Source organism: Sylvia atricapilla, chromosome 9 (assembly GCF_009819655.1).
Source record: "Sylvia atricapilla isolate bSylAtr1 chromosome 9, bSylAtr1.pri, whole genome shotgun sequence".
NCBI classification, from domain to species: Eukaryota; Metazoa; Chordata; class Aves; order Passeriformes; family Sylviidae; genus Sylvia; species Sylvia atricapilla.
In genome coordinates, this window is record NC_089148.1 from 5,314,691 (window position 1) to 5,340,000 (window position 25,310).

The following is a 25,310-nucleotide window of genomic DNA, read 5'->3' on the forward strand; positions in this document are numbered from 1 at the left end:
TCCTTCCGTGGCCATCAAACCAACACTGAGCAGGGTTAACTGTTTGGTTATCAGCACACAGCACCCAGATTAGAGCTGTTCAAAGGCAGCACCATAGAGGGCACAATGAACCTCCAACGGGGAGACCAGCAGCTGTGGGTTCCACTGTCTAAAAAAAAATAATGAACACTGCATAAACACACACAAAGGATCATCGTATCACATATTTCTGACGTTTTCCAAGTGCTTTCCAAACCAGCTACTATATTCCTGGAGCAGATGGGAATTTGGAGAAGAAAAGGCTCTAGGGGGAATTTTTTGTGGCCTTTCAGTACCTACAGCGGCTCCAGGAGAGCTGGAGAGGGAGTCTGGACAAGGGATGGAGTGACAGGATGGGAGGGAATGTCTTCCCACTGCCAGAAGGCAGGGTTAGATGGGATACTGGGAAGGAATTCTTCCCTGTGATGGTGGTGAGGCCCTGGCACAGGGTGCCCAGAGAAGCTGTGGCTGCCCCTGGATCCCTGGAAGTGTCCAAGGCCAGGCTGGACAGGGCTTGGAGCAACCTGGGATAGAGGAAGGTATGCCTGTCCATGGCTGGAGGTTCCTTCCCACTCAAACCATTCCATGATTCTGTGATTTCTCTCCTGCAGAACCTGATATTGTTCTGAACATCACCTTTCTCTGCACAAATGGGTCTTCACAGCTCCTAAAACAGGCTGGGGTGGTGGGCTCAGGGCAGTGGCTCCCCTGCACCACCCCACACTTGGTAGTATGTAAGAAGATGATATTCAGCCCAAGGTGAGAGGGATAGGAAGAATGTAATGGTAATTATGATTTTAGCACATTCATCGTCTTGATGTTTCAGAATGAGTGTCCCTCCTACAGACTGAAAATCCTCACCACAGTGTAGGAAACCAGGCTGGCAGGAAAGGAAAAAGCTATGCTGACTGAATGAACTCATGCTGTAGAGCAAAAACATCCTAGAAAGAGGAGAAATAGTCTTATTTCAAACAAAATATTCTAAATTATATTAAAAATATTCTCTATCATGTCCTGAAAGTTTTAGTGAGGTTTTTTTTTTTTTTTTTTAACACCCCACAATCCTCATCAAATGGATTTGTCTGTTATGACAACACTAATATTCCTATGGATGTTTACACATCAGTTTCTAAAGTCTATTTGGAACTCGTGTGACTTGTGTGAAAGAACAGCCACGGTCTCAGCCACTCATGTGGATCACAGATGGTCATATTATTAACCAAAAAGGGATTTAATGAACCCAAGTACAGCAGCTGCTTGAGAGGAGCCAAGACACAAGTCTTGGTAGATGAAGGGGTAAATATTATCTCCATTTGTACTTTTCCCCACCCCAAATTACCACACTAACCTTCCAAAAGGCCTCACTTTCATCCCAGTGCAAAAGGCCATTTTTCTTTAATGTCATAAAAAGCAATTTCCTCCTCAGTTCTCCTTTAATTGCTCCCTCCACATCCATTGGAAACAGGCAACAAGAAAATCCTTCCCTTCATCTCCCTCTCCAGGAAGAAAGGCCACCCTGTTTGTGGCATGAAGACTCAGAAACCCTTCCAAAGTGGTATCTGGACTCCTGACAAGTACTCTGCTCTGTATATAGAGATACATAGATACGTTCATACCTCAGCTCAAGGATTTCCTGTCAGCTTCTCAACCTTTATCAGTGCTCCTGGAATTATTCTGAATTCTAGTCCAAGAGTGGCTGAGTCATATAGAGGTACTAGAGACATGTAACATAGGAAAATTAGAAACAACTATGAGAAAAACAACTGTCAGATCAATTCAGGGCTGAAAAAGGAAATGCAGACACCGATAATGGCAACCCTGGAAGTCAGAGACAGAGATAAAAAAATCTGCCCTAAAAGAGGTTCTGTTTTTCTCTCTTGCCTAATGTATATTATTAGACTTCTTTAATATATTTATTGCTCAAAATAATTTTTGATGTTGTTTCTGTTGAAATGGGAGATGACAGGATATGGTTTTGAAAGTCTCTCAGCTTCCTGTTGTCAGGAGGGTGATTGTCAAGATGTGGACGTGAAGTCAAACCAGATGAAAAAACCAAAATCATGAAGTGAAACTCAGTGTCTTCCAGAATGAGCTAGTTGTCATTTCCTTCTCATCACGCAGACTTCCCTCTATCCCAGCACCAAGTGGGTTCTCCACTTCTAGCAGCAAATACTGAGTTAAACTCATATAGGAAGCAAGAAGACCTCTTAAAAATCCAAGTAATTCAAGAAGTACTTAGAAGAAACTTCAGTCTGATTTTCAAAGCATGCAAACATAAAGGATGAAAACCTGGGGAATAGCTAATATTAGAGCCCTGTGAATATTTTGAGCCTTCCCCTCACTGTTGCCATTGTGGGACCGATAGAACATCCCCACTGGGGGCTAGGTGGCCATTTCAGCAGCAGATTCCCCCCAAATTTGAGGTGTGCATTTCTCAGCATTTCACTAAGGAAACAGGGAGCAAGATGGAACTAGGTAAGTCCAGACCATGGATCAAAGTGGATCATGGAGATGAGGCAAACCAAGGAATCCCATGCTGCCTGCCACCCCCATCTAACCTGGCAGAAGCAGCTTAGGAAATTGGAGGAAAATGCTAAACGGCGTCCTCCACGCACCTAAACTCAAGCACAGCTTCTTTAAAAAGCTGAGGAATTTTAAAAATCCTACACTGCTGGTGGTCTGACCTGCAGAGACACTTGGGAAGGACAGGCTCCCCAGAAGCAGCAGAGAACAGTCAGCAGTCCCCTCTATGGACCCACCAGGCTGTTTGGGTTCCTCTGCTGCTCCCTGGGTACTTGTCTTCTCACTAATTAGCCCTAATCACACCACCTCACAAATTAAAACCCAAAAAGCATTTGATCTTCATGTTCCATTGCTGCTGAAGGTGATCACTGTCTCCTCAAACCACCAAGCCCTCATCAATGAGTATGAAGGGCAAAGACAAGAGCAAAGTCGAGAGGGGAACAACACAACAGCCCACACTCCAAACATCTGCATGCCATTTCCTAGTGGTGCTCACTAAATCCCAACACTTTTGCTCTGCCCAGAAACCCCAGAAACACAGGCTGGGCTGGGCATTTATACCAGAGAGACTCTGGAGACAGGAAGCAGCTGAATGCCAGGGCGGCTCCCAGCACTGATTCACTCCAGCTTTCTGTGTTTAATTCTGCTTCCTGGGAGAAATAAAACACACTGTAGCCTCAAACTCCTCCAAGTCCTTGGCTAAAGCCCAGTGCAGTACATTCCTTTCCAGGAGTGGCAGATCACAGCAGGGACAGAAAGGCTACTTCTGATCAGACATGACATTTGTCTTTGTTCTGCCCTTGCCAAATCTGCCCTGGTAAATGGGAACTCGGCACTTTGGGAAGAGATGGAATGAATGTTGCCTTGGTCCATGCTCCTTATGCCACTAAATTACATTTCACGACCAGCCATGAAGGATTTTTCACAGTTCTTTTCTATTTTCAACTATTTTTTAATAAATTTTCTACCACAATCCTTATTACCCAGTGTTCTGCTGCACATAGCTGTAACTTTGTAAGATTACTCACACACCTGGTTTTGTCAGCAGAAGTGTTTGCAAAAAAGACTTTAAAAAGTATTAATAAACTAATATTTTTTCAGTGATGTGCTAGTGAATAGGAATCAATAAGAAGTCTTTGGGAAAAAATTCTCTCTAAGGGCAGAGTTCAGGTTACTGAGGTGCTTGCCAGTGATCATTTTTCCACTTGCAGCACCTAGATCTCCAGGGGGCTAACATAACTGTAAGAAATCCACATAAAAGGGGCTCCTCCTTCCCTGTTCAAACTCTTTTCCTGGTACAATAGTAGACCCTAATCCAGACTGTCTTTATCTGCTTCTCCTCCCATTGGTCAGAAGTAAGGATGAGCATTGAGGCATTGTCTGTCAGATAAAAACTGGACCACAGGAAAAGCTGAGAGGGATAAATCCTGGAACAGATGCATAAATGAGCAATAGCTAAGCCACATGAAATATAATGAAGTGCAGACTTGCAGGCTTTGGAGATGGAAAAGACCTCTTAGGTCATCTAAACCCAGCTTCTGCCAGTTCAGGATTGGCCCCTAGAGTGATGTGCTGAACTTTAAGGAAAAATCAGGCTGCCAAAAGCTATGTCAAACCCATTACACTTGTTCCAGGAGAGAAATTAAAATCCCCAAACATCATGAAGAGGCTTCAAGTAATGGAGTGCCAGGAAAACTTGTTTGTGTCCCCATCTCCCTCCCAAACCTCGGTGAGGAGCCAAGTCCAGAGTGTCAGGGCACTGTACACCACCTGGATAGCACTGGGAATGCAGTCAGGGATTATACAACACCTGCCCAGCATTGGGACCAGGAATGGGGTGTGTACACCACCTGGATAGCATCGGGATCGGGAATCCCACATTTCCTGTGAGCAAGGCCCCTCAAATCAACCACTCCTGGGCACCACACAAGTAACTGCACATCTTAGGAAATGGCCTAGAAATGCAGTCATGTGTGTTTTCCTCATGGGAATGGAGTCCCAAAGGAAATCAGGAATGCCTTTGGCAGTGGAGACAAAGGAAAAAGAGATAGCAGTCGGGAATGATCCAGGGAGGACAGCAGGAGAAAGCTGTCTGAGGGCAATGGGATGAAGCTGATGACCAGGAGACTAAAGTGACAGCCTAAAAACCATTCACCAGTAACCACTTCTGTTAATAAACTCATCATGGCTGGAACGTCCCACACAGTCCCATCCCGCACTCACCATAGTTGGAATGTCCCACACAGTCCCATCCCGCACTCACCGCGGTTGGAATGTCCCACACAGTCCCATCCCGCACTCACCGCGGTTGGAATGTCCCACACAGTCCCATCCTGCACTCACCACAGCTGGAATGTCCCACACAGTCCCATCCCACACTGACCATAGCTGGAATGTCCCACACAGTCCCATCCCGCACTCACCGCGGTTGGAATGTCCCACACAGTCCCATCCTGCACTCACCACAGCTGGAATGTCCCACACAGTCCCATCCCGCACTCACCGCGGTTGGAATGCCGCACACAGTCCCATCCCGCACTCACCGCGGTTGGAATGTCTCACACAGTCCCATCCCACACTCACCATGGCTGGAATGTCCCACACAGTCCCATCCCGCACTCACCACAGCTGGAATGTCCCACACAGTCCCATCCCGCACTCACCGCGGTTGGAATGCCGCACGCAGTCCCATCCCACACTCACCACAGCTGGAATGTCTCACACAGTCCCATCCCACACTCACTGTGGTTGGAATGTCCCACACAGTCCCATCCCGCACTCACCGCGGTTGGAATGTCCCACACAGTCCCATCCCGCACTCACCGCGGTTGGAATGTCCCACACAGTCCCATCCCGCACTCACCGCGGTTGGAATGCCGCACACAGTCCCATCCCGCACTCACCGCGGTTGGAATGCCGCACACAGTCCCATCCCGCACTCACCGCGGTTGGAATGTCCCACACAGTCCCATCCTGCACTCACCACAGCTGGAATGTCCCACACAGTCCCATCCCGCACTCACCGCGGTTGGAATGTCTCACACAGTCCCATCCCACACTCACCATGGCTGGAATGTCCCACACAGTCCCATCCCGCACTCACCGAGGTTGGAATGTCTCACACAGTCCCATCCCGCACTCACCGCGGTTGGAATGCCGCACGCAGTCCCATCCCGCACTCACCGAGGTTGGAATGTCCCACACAGTCCCATCCCGCACTCACCGAGGTTGGAATGTCCCACACAGTCCCATCCCACACTCACCGAGGTTGGAATGTCCCACACAGTCCCATCCCACACTCACCGCGGTTGGAATGTCCCACACAGTCCCATCCCACACTCACCGCGGTTGGAATGCCGCACGCAGTCCCCCAGCACGGCGCTGAAGCGTCTCTGTGCCCCTGGCTCCGGGAAGCAGTAGTAGCTGTGCCGGGAGAAGGGCTGCCACAGGTACACCGGGAACTCCTTCGGGAGGGGAACGAAGGCCACAGCTGCCTCCTCACTTGAGCCTGCACAAAAACACCTCTGCTTGGGGGCTGCAGATTTCCTCGGGGCTGGCCCTGTGCCAGACCTTTGCCAGGAGGTTAATCTCCTTCCCAGTCCGGGTGACTGGGCACAGAGGACAGGGGGACACGGCTGGGATGGGCACAGTCCACTGGCATCAACCACCTCTCAGCCTTACACCACAGCAACTTGCTGATGGCTTCTCGCTTTGTATTCAAGGTGGCAAAAATCTGGTTTTGGCAAAATTTCAAAGGAACTATTTCATCGGATTGCAGCTGCTAGGGAAATGGTTTTCATGGCAGATAAGTAATTAGTGGGGAGCTCTGGTCTGGTCCATATAAAGAGCATTTAGGAGTATATGGACTTTCTTCTAGAAATAAACTGCATTAAATAACCCATGTTGGAACAGCAGTGCTTTCCCTGGTTCCAGGACTTCCACACACAACTGCCCTTGAAACTGTCACTTCAAGCCCTTGCAGGTGATGTAAAGAAAGCACCAAGTACCTCCAGCTCCCACCTGCCCCATGTCCCTGCACACAGGGGATGCTGGACAGCACATTTAGGGATGACCAAACCCAATCTGGAGTCACTGACATGCAACTGATAGCCCAGACACAAGAGGTTCACTTCAGAGGGTCTTCAGCACCACACACATGGGGAGTATGGCCATAAAGATGAAGTGATGCTCTTTTTGAAGGGAGTGTCGTGGGAATCCCATGCGCACCCTTGAGGTGCTCCACATCACTCAATTCCAGCTGCTGCAGAGCTGTGGTGACACACACAGGACACCTCCAAGCCCCTCTGACCACCCTGTTCTTGGGAAAGGGTGTGAGAAGGCACCTAACTTTTAAATCCTAAGGATTTAAAGGACTCAAAAAATAAATCCTTGTCTTTAAGTTGCCTTTATCCCTTTCGTTATAGGGCATCCCATTCTCCCAATCTGACTGTACAGTGTGAGACCTGCTTCTGTAAAGCCTGAATTTTCTCCATCTTGGTGGAGGGGGGGCAGGCAGGACCACAGCAGTTCCTGGCCCAGAAACAACAAACTCAGCATCAGCCACCTTCCTGCCCTCTCTGTGGGACTTATTATCAGCTGTGAGTCAACACAGACAGCTGGCATCTAAAAATGGAAACAAATAAACCAGGAATATTAATAAAGCCCGGGAACAATGGTGCTGTGGTTCCTGCCCTGCTTCTTCAGAGCTTCCAGCAGCTTTGTGCCGGTATACTGGGGAGAAAGGGAGCCAGCATTTCTCTGAGTGTTGGCTTACAGCATCTGCTTTGTTCATTCACTCTGGAGCTGTGATTGAACTTGGGAAAAGGGCTGTGGGCATCTTCGGCCACCCTATTTTAAACTGGAGCCTGAAAGCCTTCCCAGGACAGAGTAAGGAACAGAGCCTGGGCTTTGGCAGTTAAGCTTTGAGCAGGACTTACCAACAGGGTCTGGAAAATGCTTATCAGACAGCAAATTGTAATCTTCTTCTGAAGTCAGGACTTTGCCTCCTGCAGGAAGAACATGGTATTTAGGGCTGGCTCCCTTCTGGTAGGCCTGGAAAATCAACAGAGAAGAAGTATTGTCAAATAGAGATTTAAAGAGAGAGAAAACATATAATACACAATTCACTGACAAAGCTAGGAGCTGACTCCATGATCCTTGTGGGTTCCTTCCAACTCAGGATATTCTATGATTTTAATGCATGGTGATATTGCCCAAAGGGAGAATCTTTTTGTCAGGATGAATTTTGGAAAAGTGCCCTAGGCATGTCATACCTAAAACATGGTAAAATGTAAAAAACATGTTTGAAAATATCCTCTCAGTGCTCATCTGCTGTGGTGAGACATGAGAGATGGAAGGGAGGAAAAAAGGATGGGATTTTCTCCTGAGCCAAATTTGTTGGATTTGTCAGCCAGGACTAGTTTGACTATGGCAGCTTCCAGGGAAAAACCTCCACTGTAGTCAGCCTGGAGCCGCCCAAACCCTGCTACTTCAGATCCAACTGCAGGAGCACAGGGATGTATTACAGGGATGTACAGATGAGAAGGGTTCTGGGACAGGCACAGGAAGGTTCAAGTGCTGTTAAAAGGATTTGTTAGCTCTTGCTGACGTATCTGGCCAAGGCAGGGCATTTGGCTGTCCCCTCAGCCATCCCTGTGGGGCTTCCACTGGAGACACCCTGACGAGGACAAGGTTTCACCTCCTATTGCTGAAGGCAAAGCAGCAGCAGCAAATCCACTTGCTGTTGCTTTATCTGGGAGTGTACAAGCAGCTCTGCAGAAGCAGCACTCACCTCTTTGCTCTCAAAGCAATCCACAGTGTAGTCATTTTTGATCACGACGTATCTGTCCTTCCACTTTTTCAGGTCCTCAGCGAAGTGCAGCAGCTCTGCTTCGTACAGAACTGTCCCAGCTTCCCCCGTGGGCTACAGGGACAATTGGTGACATTTGAGACTCATCCTCTGCACCACTGACCATATTGAAGCTTTTATTTCTACATTTCCATAATGCTGCTCTGAGGGCTTTTGAGCCTTCAAATGCAATTTGGAGTCATACACATCTCTGATTTCAGAAGGTTCTACAGACACAAGAAAATTCTTGTAGCCAAGGTGAGAAGGCAGCAGAAGAGCTCTGCCTTCCAAAACTGCCAGATTTCTGAGACAGATTTATTTACCTTTCAGCTGACAAGCTGAATGCAAGATCAGAGATTCCTACAGTGGTCTGGGTTGGAAGAGACCTTAAAGATCATCTAGTTCCAACCTCTGCAGGATGACTTGAAGTTCACCACCTCCCATTCTCCACTAGATAATGTCAATATTTCATTGATATGAAAAGTAGGGTTTTACTATAATATAGTAAATTCTTTCCCATTTCTTTGTAAGACTTTTGCATCTGTGCTGTAGTAACTGATATACACCTTTCTGAAAAGACACAGATCTCCTAATATCCCACCTCACTGCTTTACCACTCATTTCAAGAGCATTGGAAACCCATGATTTCCAGTATGTTCAGAACATTTACATTTGTATCTTCCTAATGTTGCAGACTGGTTCTCTGCATTTTCCTCTAATAATGAGATTTTTGTCTCTCTTTTTGTCTCCCCTCTAATAAAATCAGCTTTCCATAGTTCACTCCACAGAGGGAACTATTGCCATCTTCTTTAGAGAACCCTGAGCCATGGATGACAGGATTAATTATGTTTCCTACATAATCTCTTCCCTGAAAGTATGATCTCTGTCCCTAGATTTTGAAGAACCTTGCAACCAGCAAGAAGGAACCAGTTTTGTCCAAATGTCCAACTCCTTGTACCAGTAACTCATGTCATGGTTCTCCTCGTGCCATGATAAACCAATAAACAAGACCAAAATAAAGATGACTTTTCAAAAATAAAACTTCAAACCTGCAGCCAGATGCAGCTTTTCCATCTCAAACCACAATGACCCAAATCCACCATCTGCACATGCAAACTTCTGTGCAGGTTCAAACTCCTACCCTGGTTTTCAGGAAGCGGGACTGGGAGTGGCGGTGCTGCTCCAGCTCCTCCTGCACATGCCTGCAGAAAGCCACGGCGTACTGGCGGCGGTAGTGGGGGCTGAAGTTCTTGATGGTGGCCTCTGTTTTCCCTGAGGTGAAACAGAGATTTAAATGTATTTCATGTACGTGGCTTCACAACCCGTAACACAGAACCAAGGCACTTCTCACCAGCGATCCAAATTCTTCTCTTTGGAGAAGAGGCAGTTCCAGGGTCACCTAACAGTGACCTCCCAAAGGGAGCCCACAAGAAAGATGGAGAGAGACTGGATGGAGTGACAGGATGAGGGGGAATGGCTTCCCACGGACAGAGAGTAGGTTTAGATGGGGTATTGCGAAGGAACTCTTCCTTGTGAAGGTGGTGAGGCCATGGCACAGGTTGGCACAGAGAACCTGTGGCTGCTCCTGGATCCCTGAAGTGTTCAAGGCTGAGTGGGGCTTGGAGCAACCTGGGCTAGTGGAAGGTGTCCTTGCCCCGTGGAGGGGCTTTAAGGTCTATCTAACCCAAACCATTCCATGATTCCATGAGAAGGAACTCCTGAGGGTACCAAGGGCCACTCCTGCACAGATCAGGAAACCGTTGGAGATGCATTCATAGAGAATTTGTCCAGAAAAACACTGGCTTGGGCACTACAGTCTCATCGTTGTTTTAATGTAAACATATCCTCAGTCATGCTGCAATAAACACTAATCTGGTATTGTCTCGCTGTGATCAAGATCTCACGGGTAGCAGCAACAGCAATAAACACACTGAGGTCTCACTTCTGAGAATCTTAAAACAATTTACAAGCAATTAACTCATTAACCCTACTAAAGAAATAATGGTGCTTTGCAGATGGGGAAGTGAAGCTAAAATTAAAGACATGTGCATAATATGTGACTGAAAGAGTCTGTAGCAATGCAAAAACCAGAACCTGGCCTATGATCTAGAGAGCATCCCAAACATCCTGGATACTGGAGAGATCCCTTTCTTCTTGGAAATAGGGTGTTTCATGCTAAAGGGCGTTTTCTGAGCATACAACAGAGAAATTTCACATCTCAAGCAACTTTGATGCTTTCAAAATTTCATTTTGTTCTGCTTGGGGTGGGGGGTAAACATCATATTTTCTGTATGAGAAAAAAAAAAAAAAAAAAAGAAAATTCCTGAACTAAGACTTCTTAATGCCTTTATATGGACTCCTAGACCAGGACTGTCACACAGCATTCCTGAAATGGAATTCATGGAAGTGTTCAAGGCCAGGGACAAGGAGCAATCTGGTTTAGTGGGAGATGTCCCTGCCCATGGGAGGGTGTGGGACTGGATGGGTTTGAAGATCCCTCCCAACCCAAACCATTGTGGGATTCTGTGAATTACTCCCTAATTTCCTAACACAGAGGTGGCATGAAAAGACAAACCTACATACAAGCTCCTCTGTTTCTTCAGGTGAATTTCCAGTGTGATGCAGAATAAGACACAGCCCCCAAGTTCAGGGGCAATGCCAATGCTTCCATTCCATAACACCACATTTCATTCCAGCCACTCCTGTGTAACCAGCTCAGAGGGGTGAGCTGGGGCCTTCTCCTTCGTAAGCACCAATGTGATCACTGCCTTCCACTGAACTGGAAGCCCTTCTGCTCCACTGCTGCCCCATTCCAGTCCCACACCAGCACTGGGAGACAGACGTGATGCCCTGGAGCCCTCTCCAGGTGCAGGGAGGAGCCGGCTCAGCGTTGGCACAGCCATCCCACTCAGCAGGAGGGATGTCAGAAGCAGAGTCAATTCACCACTTGTTGGGGAAGATGAATCAGGGAAACCTTATAAATATGATTGCTTAGAAAAAGATTCTGAAAGTATGAAACCTATAATTGGAATAGAAATGAAAGCTGACTTTGAGTTGTAGGATACTGAGTCTTAGTTACTATATAACCTGAAAACAATAGCCTAGCTAGCTGAAGGAGAATCCCTTTTGATTGAACAACACCGTTCTGCTGGCTAAGGGATCCAAAGGTCAATGTAGCAAAACAAAAGTTTAAAGAGTAGTTTTTAGAGTTTAAAATATAACACAGTATGGTAATATAGTAGTTCTTATAGGCTGTATGTAGATTCTATAGGATTTTGTGTCTTGTGTTGGTTGGTCACTGAAAATTAGAATATTCATCACAAAAGGAGATATAATGTATTGTAACAAGGACCTCGCTCTCTTACCCTTCCTCTTCCCCCTACTCCTGCTCTCTCCCCCTGCCCTTTGCTCTCTCACTCCCTTCTCTCTCAGCTCTCATCCTCCTGTTCTTTCTCCCTCTCTCTTTGGGACTCCCCTCCAGCCAAGGCTGGTGGCTGAAGGCAAGGCCCTTTTACCCACGACCCTTGCAATAAAACCACACGTTCTAGAATATACAGGTTGGCAAAATTCCTTGTCCCAGCCGTCCGCGGATTCGCCTACAACCACTTATGTAAGGCTTTCCCAGAGTTACTAGTGAGACAGCACCCGGTGACAATCTGAACTCCGTATCTTCAGTTATAAGATGGATTTTTTAGAGACATACTGATTATAGGATGTGCTTGGGTATAATAGCAGGATATGGTGCTGCTAGAGCCTTACAAAACTAGCCTGCTTTGGGCAGAGGCATAGACTTACTCTCCAAATAAGGACAAGGTTTCCCAAAACCTTCTTTGTAGCATTTTTTTTTCCTCCTGGTCCCAGCCAGCAGTAGGATGTTGTTGGCCCCAGCCCCAGTGGAGTTTCCTGCTCAGGGTTTGCCCCTGTTTTGCACTGTGGCTTTTTCTTTTCCAGCTCGCATCATCCTCTTAATCTGTTAGACTGGGCTCTGGGACACTGCACCTCACTTGACTACTGCCTGCATCCTGCAGTAGAAGTTTGTAGAGGAAGTGGGACAAAGAATAAAATTCTGGTGTTGGGAAAAAACTTGCAACAATCACGGGAAATACCTGTAATTTTGGCAAAGTCTTTCAATTAAGGCTAAATGGCCTCAGAAGTGTCATTTTTCACTGTCAGTACTGCTTAGATCAGCTTAAAGCACCATATGATGACTGAAGGGAAAGGGAAAGAAACCTTGCAATTCACAACATATACATCAGAAATAGGACACTGATGATGTAGTTTTTATGTGCAGACTATATGACAAACCAAAACATGAATCAAGAGGCAAATGTTTCTGGCTGTTTCTTCTGATCTTCACACTACTTGTTGCAAAGGAGCTTTGCATTAATAATATTCCTCCCTCTTAAAATTAGAAGAAAAGTTTATTTGATGAGGTTGTGAGTGACACCTCATGAGGATCTGGCCTTGCAGGGCTCAGCTGAACAGGAAATGCAGTGCTACCTGAAGGTGGGAAGAGAAGCAGACAGACTCTTGATCCACTGCTCCTCAATGGATCTTTAAACTCTTTTGGTTTACAGAAAATAAAAATGCACTATCTGAAAATAAACGTGATGGAAACAGTCCTGAGTAACAGAAACTCTTCCCAGGAAAAGATAACATGGGGCAACTGGAGATAAAATACTCGAGGGCAGTTTAAAAATGAGTTCCCCTAATTCTTTTCCAAATTTAGTGCGGCTGGCTTAGTCAGAGCTGTTTATATGGAGCACGGCCAAAGCTCCCACTTGGCTGGTCTGGCAACAAGACAGCTTCAGCCCATATAAATGGGATCTGGATCCCAGCAGCTGGGATGTTTATCCTAGGAGAATGAGGAGTCTGACCAGCTCCAGGAGGAGCCTGCATGCAACCTCCTGTACTGGGCCAGGAGTTGGACTCAGTGATTGATCCCTGTGGGTCTCTTCCAACTTGGGATATTCTGCGATTCCATGAACCAAAATTACCAACAGGAAAAGACAACTGTGATGAAGGTGGAAGGGTTTCCATCAAATTAACATGGCAAGAGTCTGTTCCTCCTTTGCTGAGTGTTCCTCCTTTGCTATCCTGCTCCAGAATAAACTTTGCTGATGCTTCATGATGCATCTCCCACTCTGCAGAGCTGCCCCTGCACATGACCACTAAACTTTAGCATGAGTTATGATATCTCTTTTAAGACTAAAACCAAATGTCACTGCACTGAGAAACATCTACCTGTTGCCCCCCTGGAAATCAGTAATCACCCCCCAGATTATTTTTCCTTGCTTTTCCCCTGCCTTTGACCTTAATTGTGTCACCCATGTTGGACACTTGCATGCAACTCCAAGTCATCAGGCCCACAGAATGGCCTCAAATACCCAACTTTATAGTGGGGGTTTCACTGTTTTTATTGAAATAACTGACATACACCTTTTTCAAACAGGGGCACTCTTCAGCAAGTTCTCCCAAGAAATGAATTCCTCCTGGTTTAGCTACTGGCTCCCAGTGCAGCCTATCTAGCTCGCCCTGCCACATCTCCCTGTTCTCAACATGTTGCCACGTGGCCAGTCCAGGTGCAGGTCAGGAAAACTTGGGGAAAAAAAGGTCAGAAAACAATAACTTTTTGGCTGGTGTACAAGAGAGTGATTGCTCACACTCGCAGAACTTCAGCCACTTGGAAGTTAAGAATGGAAAGAGGGAAGGACCTGCCATAAAAGCTATTTCACTTAAATATTGGTGTTTGGCAGTAAGATGACTCTTCCAAGAGTAGGAAAATGTTCACAATCCTTCCCCTTCACAGCACAACTGCCTGCACTCAGCATCTTTTGGAAAGGGTTTTCAAAATATACCCCTCTCAGTGATACAAATCTCTTTGGAGGTCTGGGGGCTGATGTACATTCTTACACCATTTAAGTCCCAGGGGACGTGAATGTAAGAACGTAGATGATTTGCTGTACAAAAACAAATCCTGGACAAAACTAAAAGAAATAGGTGCTGTATGTGCTGAATGTCAGTACACCCACCACTTCAAACAACTAGAGTAGAGACAGAAGAGGAACAAATCACTTGGTCTTATTTCCTCTACCAGGCCATGAGCAAAGCTGTCAGAAAACAATCTAAAATGATCAGCTGATCATACCCACAGAGTGCTTCACAAGCCAGGATGTAACCCAAAACTGGGGACATGCTTTTAAATGTTAAACTAGAAACCAGTTAATCTATATATATACTGTATGCCTTAATGCAAACTGAATTTTACAATTACTACTGTCCATCCATCCATTCATCCATTTTTCTATCCATAAACACAGTCTTATTCTCTTATCTCATCAAGGTAGAATCAAAATGAGTTAACAAAGTAATTCCAGTGTTCAGCTCCTGGGCCAACTTCATCCCAAGTCCAAGGAAAACACAACTTTGATTGAGGTAAACGTCTGAAATTGTAGATAACATCCAGCCCTGAAAGCTGGAGGTCAGTACTGGCAGCTCTGAAACGGGCTGGATGCTCAATGGGAAGAGAAGGAAGCAGCCACTCACCATAAAAACTGCTTTTCCTCAGATCGCTCATTATCAGTTGTTAAATGCATCTGGTAACCAGAAAACCTGTGAAAATGATTCTGTTTGGCATATCCTGACAGTGCCCACCACCTTTGAGTACTCTGGGATATACTGTGGGATTTACAGTGTAGTGGGATTTACAACTGATTCCCTCTTTCCTACAGTCTCCTTCCTTGAGCAGTACTTACAGTGCCACCCAGGAAGTGTTTAAGTGCTCCCAGACTTTATCTAGGAAGGCAATGTAAACTACTCTCTTTGTTGTTGAAAGCAGAACTCTTTTTGATCTTTATTTGTAGAAATAGAATTTCAATTATTCTGAGTCATGACTTAATACCTGTTATGACAAGAAGGGATGGCAGACACAAATCACAGGTTCTGATTTGGCTGGATCACCTCTCACAGGTTTGTTTGCACTCAGCCAAACCCAGCAGCTCTGGTGGGGCCACCTCTCTTTCCCAAGCAGGAATATGTGGTTTGCACCTGGTAAAATACTGAAACCAATTATTTATCCCAGCCTTGGTTTATATTAATGGAGACTGCTCTCAATAAAAACTTACAATTCTGTAATTCCAGTGGTGTGAACACACCCTCAAATCACCTGTTTGCCATGCTGGCAAATCCTTGTTAGTCACCCAAAACTCAGTGTAGAGGAGTGGGTAACACCCATCTCACCCCAAATCAGCCTCTCCTCAAGTCTCAGCATATGGCACTCCTCAGGTGCTTAGTCCATCTTCTCTATAGGAAAAACCTGATGCTGTCTTGTGAAAAAATCAGACTTTTTCGCAAGTTTGGCAGATAAGACTGTGGGTGTGATATTTGTGCTCCATCAAAAGCAAAGCTTTTGTTTCACAGCCAGCTAAATAAACACGTTTGTAAGTTCATCTAGACGTGATCCCTGGCAAAAGAGGTGCCAAAAATAACGGGCTCCATTCCTACCTTGCAGTTGCCCTTTCAACAATTTTACCCCTATAATTTGCTCTTCCTCAAGTGCTTCACTACACGAGGCTGAATTTTATACTGAGATGGACAATTATCCCATAGATTTCCATTAGTTTACATACTTATATTGTTCCCAGGCAGCTTCGGGAGCATCTCAGATTCAGAGGGAGTGAGACCTCATGCACTCTATAAAAAATGCTGGTTTTGTGCAGAGTAGCTTGTGATCTAACTATGGCATAGTTCATCTGATTATTAAAAATGAAGCACAGCAGAGCACAGATCCTGCACAAACACAGAATGGCTCTTGGGTCAAACTCAGAGACTGCAGCCAGCTTTCCCTTCCCCTGCTCTCCTTATTTATGGGAGAAGGAAGATTTCACGAGTTGCTTTTGCACTTCTGTCAGGTTAAAAAATCCTAATAATCGTGAATTACACAAAGGCCAGTGCTTGTAGTTAATCAGGCTGAAACAAGCCAAGGGTTTGATTAACACTGTGTCAGATAAGCTTATCTCAAAGGCTACTGAAATCTACCCTTTCTTGGTAATGGGGTTAGGAGCGGCAACACTTTGTCTAGAAACAATTACTCGTGGTCAGATTCAACTAGAATAAGGTCTGACAAGACTTTATTTATAAGCTTCCTTCACAGCACCAGAAGAACCTGGGATTTAATAACCGAATGAACCCAATCTAATTCCTGGGAGGTCACATGAAACTGAACTATGATCTGTGGTAAACACATTTGGTGAAGGCCAATGGTTATCAAGTTTGGGGTTTTTTTCCAACTCCCTGAGCCACAAGTAGAGCCACTTGTGGGGCAGACACCAGGCATGTCTTGAGCAGCTTTCTCCAATCCAGATCTCAGCACCACGTTACACGTCATGGGAGGTCACACAGAAGTGTTTCTTGGGAATATTTAAACAGCATTCCAAAAATGTAAGCCAATGCTGCATCACGCTTTAAATCAGGATGATGTATTCCCCCTTCCCTCCCTTTCAGTGGCAGTTACCTCACTGCCCAACCATTCACAAGACAAGATAGCAAAAAGACACAGATAACAGAAATAACCATCTTCATTACATTAGTTGAAGCTTTTTTCTGAATATATATATTTATACAGACACACACACCTTCAAAAGATTATCTCCATGCAATGTTTGGTATATGCTCATACAGATCTGGGAGATATTTTTACTAATTTCCTTTCTCTTAATTACTTTGCTAGATTATACCACACTACATGGCTCTATCACAAAATTACTCCAGGGAGTACATGACATTGACCAAAGCTGTGAGTACACACACATCTCTCCATGAGGGGCTTCATTTATGCTGAATTTTCCTTACCTTAGTCATAAATTCCCTTTATTCCCTCACCATTCCTTTCACCACCAGCCCAGATGGACCCCTCAGAGTACTGTATTTCCCACAAAGTTATCACTCCTTAAGCACTGTAGCACAAGGCCATTATTATAATCCATGGCAGGATTTTATTCTGTTTCTCTTCAACAAACACACAAACCCCATGAAATGAAGTATGAGATTGAAGTTTCTTTTCTCCTCATCAATTCTAAGGTGCTTCCTTCTCTTTTGGCTCCTGTATACACTGAAAATGACTAAATACCATGATGATGCTAAGGATTTGCAGCTAAGCCTATATGGAAGAAGGATAAAACCAAGACTAATCTCTAAACTAAACAGAGGTCTCGGTGCAAGGACATTTACTTTAATGACCTCACAACACAACCACCCCACTTGATTTTATCACAGGAAATAATTTCAGCCCCAGAGCCCCTTCTTGCCATTTTGAACCCCACAGCAACACCTGGGTAAATACACAGATTTTTAAGGCAAACAACAAGCACCATTCAGATTTTTGAAGCCCAAGGCCATACCCATGTCACAGTTGTGCCAGTTGGGACCATTTTCCAATTTCACCTGTTTTGCTTTGCTTGTGCCAACACCTCCTTGCCTTGGTCCTCTGTAGGGCAGCAACTGTGAAAGGCCATTTTCAGGGGGACAAAGAGCCAACTCTTTGTGAAAGTCAATAATTAATTTTATTCCTCTTCCCTCTCTTTTAAAAAGGACAAAAATTTGTGTATATATATATATATATGTATATATATATATGCATGTGTATGTATATAATATTTATATATACATATAAAATGTGTGTGTGTGTATATTTATATATAAAATTAAGTTTATAATAAAACTTTTAGAGCAGGAAGAGGAGTGTGTAAAATGCAATTCACATTCCAAAGAATTTTTAATTTTTTTTACCCGACTCTCCACTTTACCTTGAGCTTGAACAGCAAAAATGGAAATATTGTTCCTTTTCAGTGCACATTTAGTCATTTGTTCAGGCTCTCACTAGTTTCATGTTATAATACAGGAATATGACTGCAGGGAAATGTAAGTGTTGTCCCAGCAAAACATTGGGCAAAGGATGGGAGAATTTACTTTATAAAATTTAGAAGTTCAGGTGAAGCTTATAAAATCTCTTTAAGCTGTCATATATTTTGTTGTTGCAAAGCTTATAAAATCTCCTTAATCTGCTATATCTTTTGTTGTTACACAGCAGGGTGATACAATGGGATCACTTTCTGATGTCACATGGACTTTGTTGGCCGCACAGATGCTACAGCAGGAATTGTTCAAGGGTGACACAACCTGCAAGACAAAAATGCTCCACTGTGCTTAATCCTTCAGAGCCTTAGCTAAGACAAACCAGACAAACTCTCTTCCTCCTGGCAGTCTGTTCTCATGTTCAGAAAAATAACATAATAGCTGTAAGAAGGTTTGCTGAATCTGTAGAAATAAATCGACTTTTAAAAAGGATTGCATTCATTCCTTTTGCAAGGAATACTGCCAAACATTAAAAGGGTCTGTACTCATGCAACTGAAGCTCTCCCCCTTCACAAACAAACCCTTCTCTACCTCTCCATGGATGGTAATGTCCCTCAGGAAATCCACACTGTTCACTGGACTTTTCGCCCTGCAGGTGAGACAGGAGGAAGCATTGGCACCTCATCCTGTGGGAAAGGTTTCTTCACACGACTGCTAAAAAGCATCAGTTAAGGCAGAATTTAAAGACAAGTGTATAATTATTACATGAAGCTGCTCACCCAACCCTGTGTAATGCAGTTTTTTCTGTACTTATTACAGATGAGGAAAGGAAACTACAGCTCTTTGATGCAATAGATCAGCTTTATAATTCAAATTAGTGCAGAAACACTGGGAAGTGGTACCAGAGCATCAGCTCCCTGATCCAGGCTCCTTCAAGAAAAGGTTGGCATGAAAGGCTGGCAGTGATGCTGCTGGAAAGGGAGACCATGACCACATCTCCTCTCACTCCTCAATGCTGGTCTGGTTCTCTCACTCACACTTTACTCTGACTCTCCCACAGCAGCTGCTGCTGCCCCAAAGTCCCACTTCAGGACAGGTCACAGCCTTTTGCTCTCTTCCAGCTGTGAAATGTGTGCAAAAGGAACAGAATTGGCCTCTTCCCTTATGAAACCACTCCAAAAGCCCCTACTAAATATGGTCCAGGGACAATTCGAGGGCAAGAAGCAGAGAAAATGAGGCAAATGAAATCAAAATAAATGAGAAAAGACAAACAGAAGATGGGAGATGGCCCTCTGGCTGTGTGGGGCTTTTCAACATGAGACACCTGCCAGTGGCCTCCTTTGCCCTCTTTTCTCCCATTCAAAGTTGAACAAGGCCATGACCAAGATCCCAGTATTTCCAAAGCACTGTAAAAGAACAAAACAAAGTGATCAAAACATTTTGGGGTTTTTCTTTGGCAAAGCTAAAAGGACGCATTAAACTTTTAATTGCTTCTTACCTGGCAGAATTCATGCCTTTGATTCCTTCTAAATTAAAGCTGGGACCTTACTAATAAAAATACATCTTCTGCTACCAAATTGAGAATAATTCCCAAAATTTTATCCTGAAAAGAGGTCAAGTAAAAATCCAAACAAGCCTTAACTTTCTGCAGCTGCAGCAGTACCAAAGATGAAGGATTACCTTTACATTCCCCAGGTTTGCTGTTCCTAAATCAACCAGTGCCAGCAACCCACATCACCAGAGGCAGAAATACTCCCAGGTGAAAAGGGCATAGGTTAGGGGAATTTAAGGAAAAACAAAAAACTGTGTTCAGAAAGAATTCAATGCCACAGAGGACACACACAAAGGAACACTCCTCTTACAGTCTCTCCTGTGCAAATATGGGGGTTTAAGGCTTCTTTGTTCTGGCACACTATTCAAAAATATTTATTTTCTTTTTCAGGCTGCTATTTTTAACCATAACTCAGAGAAAGGCCAGAGCCCGACCCAGTGTCTGACTGCAGCTCCCAGACAGGCACAGTGTCACTTGCTGTGACAGGAAGCTGGTGACACACAGCTCTGCAGGTCCCAGTTGCTTTGTTTCCTCCATGGGGCTGGTTTCACCAAAATCCACTTTTATTCATCAGCTCAGAGGGGTTCCATCCAGCCACCTGACATGCCAAGTGCTGTGCATTATTCTTCTTCCTCCTGGACCACTATCAGTTCCTCAAACAGTCATGAAAGCATCACTGAGAGGACAACAGTTTCCCCTGGTGTTTGTTTTCTCCATTTCTAAGAGGACTTCCTGGGAAGAAGCTCCACTCAGCTATTGTCCCTCTCACTAAGCCTGTGCTTGAGGCTCCTCGGCTGCTCAGCTCTTCCACCCCAATGTTTCAATGCTTCTTCCTTCTTGAAAAAAAAAAAAAAAAAAAAAAAAAAAAAAAAAAAAAAAAAAAAGGAGATAAGTTGCCTCATTTCCTCTTCATTCATCTTTCACGTTCCAAAGGGCTTGTGACAACATAACTTGAAAGGAGAAAACCCAAATCGAAACCACGTTCTCCCTCTGCTGTGTTTGTACAGTGGGACCACATGAGGTCTGGGCTCAGAAAGGCAGCTGGCAGGTTAGTATTAAGAAGAGGAAATTTGTTCCTGAGAATTTATTGGGAAACAGGTCGGTGAGAGCTCTCCTGCTGGTTCACAGTGACTCTTCATGGTCCTCCCTGTACAGACACACCAAACTGACCTGCCTGTAACCAGGACCTGTGGCTGCACATAACCAACCAGAAGACATTCAAGGCTTGGGTTTATGTTTATGTGGCAGTGCTTAAGTCAGTGCATTTAACAGTTTGCTTTCATCTCTCTTGTCTTTGTGTGACTGGTTATGGAGCTCCAGTTTTGTAAGTCTCAGCTCTTCCATCAGAGGTCTCCATGAAGTTCTTCCCATCAAACCAATCTGAGCTCCTGCCACTGTGCATGGTGATACAGTCTCTCTTTCTGGAGAAGAGTATGTTTCACTTGTCTGCATCAAAACTTGAATTCTTCATCACCTTGTGTTTTGGAAATTGCTTTATTTATGGCATCAAGAAAAAAGCAGCCCTAAGAATGCAATGTGCAAGAGCTGTGAGATAAGGGTTTTATTTGGCAAATTTATGTATATCAGATCTCATTTTCACTTTGTGAATGCAGAAGTAATCACTAGTAATGTGACTTCAAGCATATTGAGCCCCTGTCTAACAATGCTCATTTTGAGTCTCATCCAAACCTGAATTCCTCCAAAGGCTGCCCATGTTTCCTCACTAGAGCTACATTTCAAGCCATATTTGCATTCTTCAAGGGTGGCTTGAAGGCAGCCTGTGGCTTTCTGAGAAATAAATACAGGGAAAACCACATAAACCCATTTTCTATCCTCATTTGGGTTGACGGGACTTCACCAGCCTGATGAGATTAAAGATGAGCCCTGAATTTTTATGAAATATTTTCTCACTTAGCAGCATCCAGTGTGGCTTCAAAACACCCTCGAAGAGGCTCCTAAATCCACAACAATCTTTCAGAGATTTTTCTACCTCTTGCTACTACTCCCAAAGACCTTTGCTATGCAATCAATCACCCCTTCCAACGAGATGCTGCTCAGGCTGTGTGCTGAGTAGCACAGCAGAACTTTTCACCACCCTGAGACACTGTTTCTCTATTTGCCCTTTCAAGCATCTCTGAGCCAACCGTCTCACCAACTGTTTCACCACAGGTTTTGCATAAACCCAGCAGCTTCACACAAACAATCAGGCTTTGGATTAAGGAAAATCAAGAGCAGTGAGAAGTGTAACAGAACAAGAACAAGCCAGGAATTCTGGAAAAGTGTATTCACAAATCCTACCAATACGATTCGTGGGGGTTTTGTAATTTCCAGTGAAAAAACACAGAGAAGGTGTTGAAAAAATGCATCTTATGGTCTCTGCCCTACTCTGAGCTTTACCAGCCAAAGTGCACCAAACCTTCATAAAAAAGTCAGTCAGGCTGAACCTTCTGGCTCCAAAGGTTTGGGCTTAAATGGAGTCAGGACTTTTTCTTCACCAGTCTCAGAAATGCTGAGGCCAGGACAATAAAACACAGGCCTCAGATTTAACATCCCGGTTTCCAATTCTGCTTGCAGGCAGATCCCTCTGAGGGACATGTGCCTTAGCCAACAGCCATGAATCCACAGTTCAGGAGATTACAGTCTTCTTACAACCCCTTGTGAACAAGAAATGAAGTCAGGTCCTTCTGTTGTAATTATTTCCCCTTTTAGAAGCACCTCTGGCACTATGAAGATACACAGATTGAAAATTCAAAGGCATTTTTCAAAATTACTTTTGCTGCCACTGGTGTGAGGCAGCTCCTCCTGTTTCCAGAACAGCTGGTACCAACCACCAGTTGCCAGGTGGGTGCTCACCACCTCTGAAGCCAAACCAAAGCTCTAAATCCAAATGACATTCTAAAAATTACAATTTTTTTCGGGGTGTATTAAAAATATCTCCTTGGCGTGCTTAAGAAGAACCTGCTGAGAGAAAAACGAAAGCATGAGGTCTTATCTCATTCAAGAATGCCCAGTACAGAGCAACACCAACAAAGTCAGAGGAGATCATGCAGCCCTGGCTTCCAGACTGAGCAGATAGCCTGACATGCTTTTTAAACTCCTAATCTCTGAGGGTTCCTCTGATTTGTAAAACACTGTACCTTGAAATTGAAAGAACATACACAAATGTAGTCAAGACACACTCATGATACAGAAGTAAAACTTACCAGAGCCAGCAAACATGGCTTGTTTTTTTAAAAGAAGTATTTAAAAGAAAATAGAAATCTCTTAAGTGCATTAGATCCACTTTTTTTTGCAAATCTGCTCTGGAGATCAACTAATTTTTTAAACACACACTCTTCTTTGCTTTTCTACTGTATATATATTGCATATATTCTGATTAACATTATTCACCCCAGAATGATGCCTAATAAGCTCATCTGTAAACTCTGAAGAACTAAAAAAAAGATCCCAAGCATATTTTATGAATATAGGATAGCATCAGCTGACAAATATATGGCACAATCCATTTTATTGTGGTTGCAAACAACCACATGAATGAATGTTATGGGTTTGTCTTTGCATTATTCAGGACGATGGGACTTCTGAAGGAAAGTAAGAGTGTGTGCTGGAATTGTGTTGTGGAAGATAAAAAAACATTAGTCACGCACAATATGGTAAAGAACACACAGAATATAAGCAAAACTGCATTTTACCAGCAGCGGGCACTTCACTGGAAGATTCCATAAGGTTTTCTGAAACAAACCGCTGCTACAAGAAGTAACAATGAATCAAACCACTTGGATTTACAACTAGAATTGACAAAGAAATATTTTCAGTTACTATAACCATATTGTTTTAGACTTACTTCAGCCAAAAGCTATTTCAACAGGAAAACCTGTCTTAGCCAACAGCTGGAAAACTCATAGCCTTATTCTGGAAGGAAGGGGGACTGTTACTTTTTACAGATGTCTCCATTCTCATCATCCAAACAGAGTTAAATCTCTGAATAGAGAGATGGGCCCCATCTGAAATGCAGCTCTCACATCCTCCCAAGGCTGTGCACAGTCACACCCCTGGCACTGGTTCAGCCAAGGCGACCAAACACAACGGCCACAGAAACCCAACACTGTGCAGCATCCTCAAATTCAGCCTGCGTTTCGGGGCAGCCCCTCATCCTGCCCAACAGCAGAACTCCAGACACTCAGCTGTCAGAGAGGCTGGATTTTATTTAAAAGCAGCTCTTTTGCAGATGGTAATGATCAAACCCAGCCAGTGCTTCCCTCCACTGCTCAGGCCCAACACCCTGTGAGATCCAGGTTTAGGAGCACCCCCAAGGCAAGCCTGAATTTGGGTTATGATCACAAAAGTAACACCTGCCAAAGCCAAGTGCTATGGAAAGAGCAACTTTTCAGTTGACCACACTTCCTGCTGCCTGAGTATTTAAGACACACAAAAGCCATGTAGCAAGAGATGAGTAACTAACAAACCACAAGCTCTTGCTCAAAATTACCATGTAGTTTACACTCATAGCAACACATCGGTGTGGGACGTTTGTTTATGCTGGTGACTCTTATGTCTGCCAGTGTGGTATCAGCTTTAGTCATCCTCATTCTGGATGGGATGGGCTGAGCTGCTTCGTGGTTTTTTTCCAGTTGTAAGGGTAGTTGGTGCTGAGTTCAGATGGGGCCTTCCTCCTTCATTCACTCAGAACTCAGCTTCTTCCTCAAACAAAACCAGTGCTGCCTCAGCTTTGGATGTCACCACTACATGGCCACAGCTCCTAAGGGATCACCATGAACCCACCAAGCCCTGTGTCCAAAGTCTTCCCCAGAAGCTTCTGTTGTTGCAGATCTTGGGGGTGCACCACACCAAATATAGCCTCAATTTTGTTCTAGGCACTCTTCCTCCCCACTGCCTCCCTTGGGTTTGGTGGAAACATAAAATCATTCTGCTTGGAAAACCCTCCCAGACCACTGAGTCCAAGCTGTGCCTGATCCCCATAGTGTCACCAGCCCAGAGCACTGAGTGCCATGTCCAGGCCTTCCCTGGACACCTCCAGGGATGGAGGTTCCAAACCTTCTTAGGCAGCCCCTGGCAATGCCTGACCACCCTTTCCATGATGTTAAATCTGAACCTCCTCTGGCAGAGCTTGAGGCCATTTTCTCTTGTCCTGTTGAAAGGACAGCTTTGTTCCAGAGGAAGTCTCCAAGGACAGGTTGGACAGAGCTTGGAGCAACCTGGAATAGTGGAAAATGTCCCTGCCCATGGCAGTAGATGGAATGAGATGAGCTTTAAAGATCCTTTTCAATCCAAGCCATTTTATGACTCACTTTTTCTTCTCCAAAAGCATCATAAAAGCTACCATCTTTGCTCAGCTGATATCTGGAGCATTTAGGGGCTCCTCCTTGCAGACACATCAGATGCAGCCTTGACAGCTCTCCCTCAGCCATGCTCACAAACCACCTACACTCTTCATTATCAGTAGTTCTGCTGCTACTTCCTGGGCTCAGAACAAAGATGGAGCATGAGCAGCAGTAA

At 44.6% G+C, this 25,310-nt stretch overlaps 1 protein-coding gene across 1 annotated transcript in view; it reads right to left on the reverse strand.

The window, feature by feature from the left end:
* NIBAN1 (niban apoptosis regulator 1) overlaps positions 1–25,310 on the reverse strand; it is a 56,875-nt gene that overhangs the window by 19,955 nt on the left and 11,610 nt on the right. Inside the window, exons 2-5 of the mRNA XM_066324674.1 lie at positions 9,531–9,661; positions 8,333–8,464; positions 7,479–7,593; positions 5,885–6,049 (exon numbers count right to left, since the gene is read on the reverse strand). Coding sequence (XP_066180771.1) covers positions 5,885–6,049; positions 7,479–7,593; positions 8,333–8,464; positions 9,531–9,661 — 543 coding nt within the window. The remainder of the gene's footprint in view (positions 1–5,884; positions 6,050–7,478; positions 7,594–8,332; positions 8,465–9,530; positions 9,662–25,310) is intronic.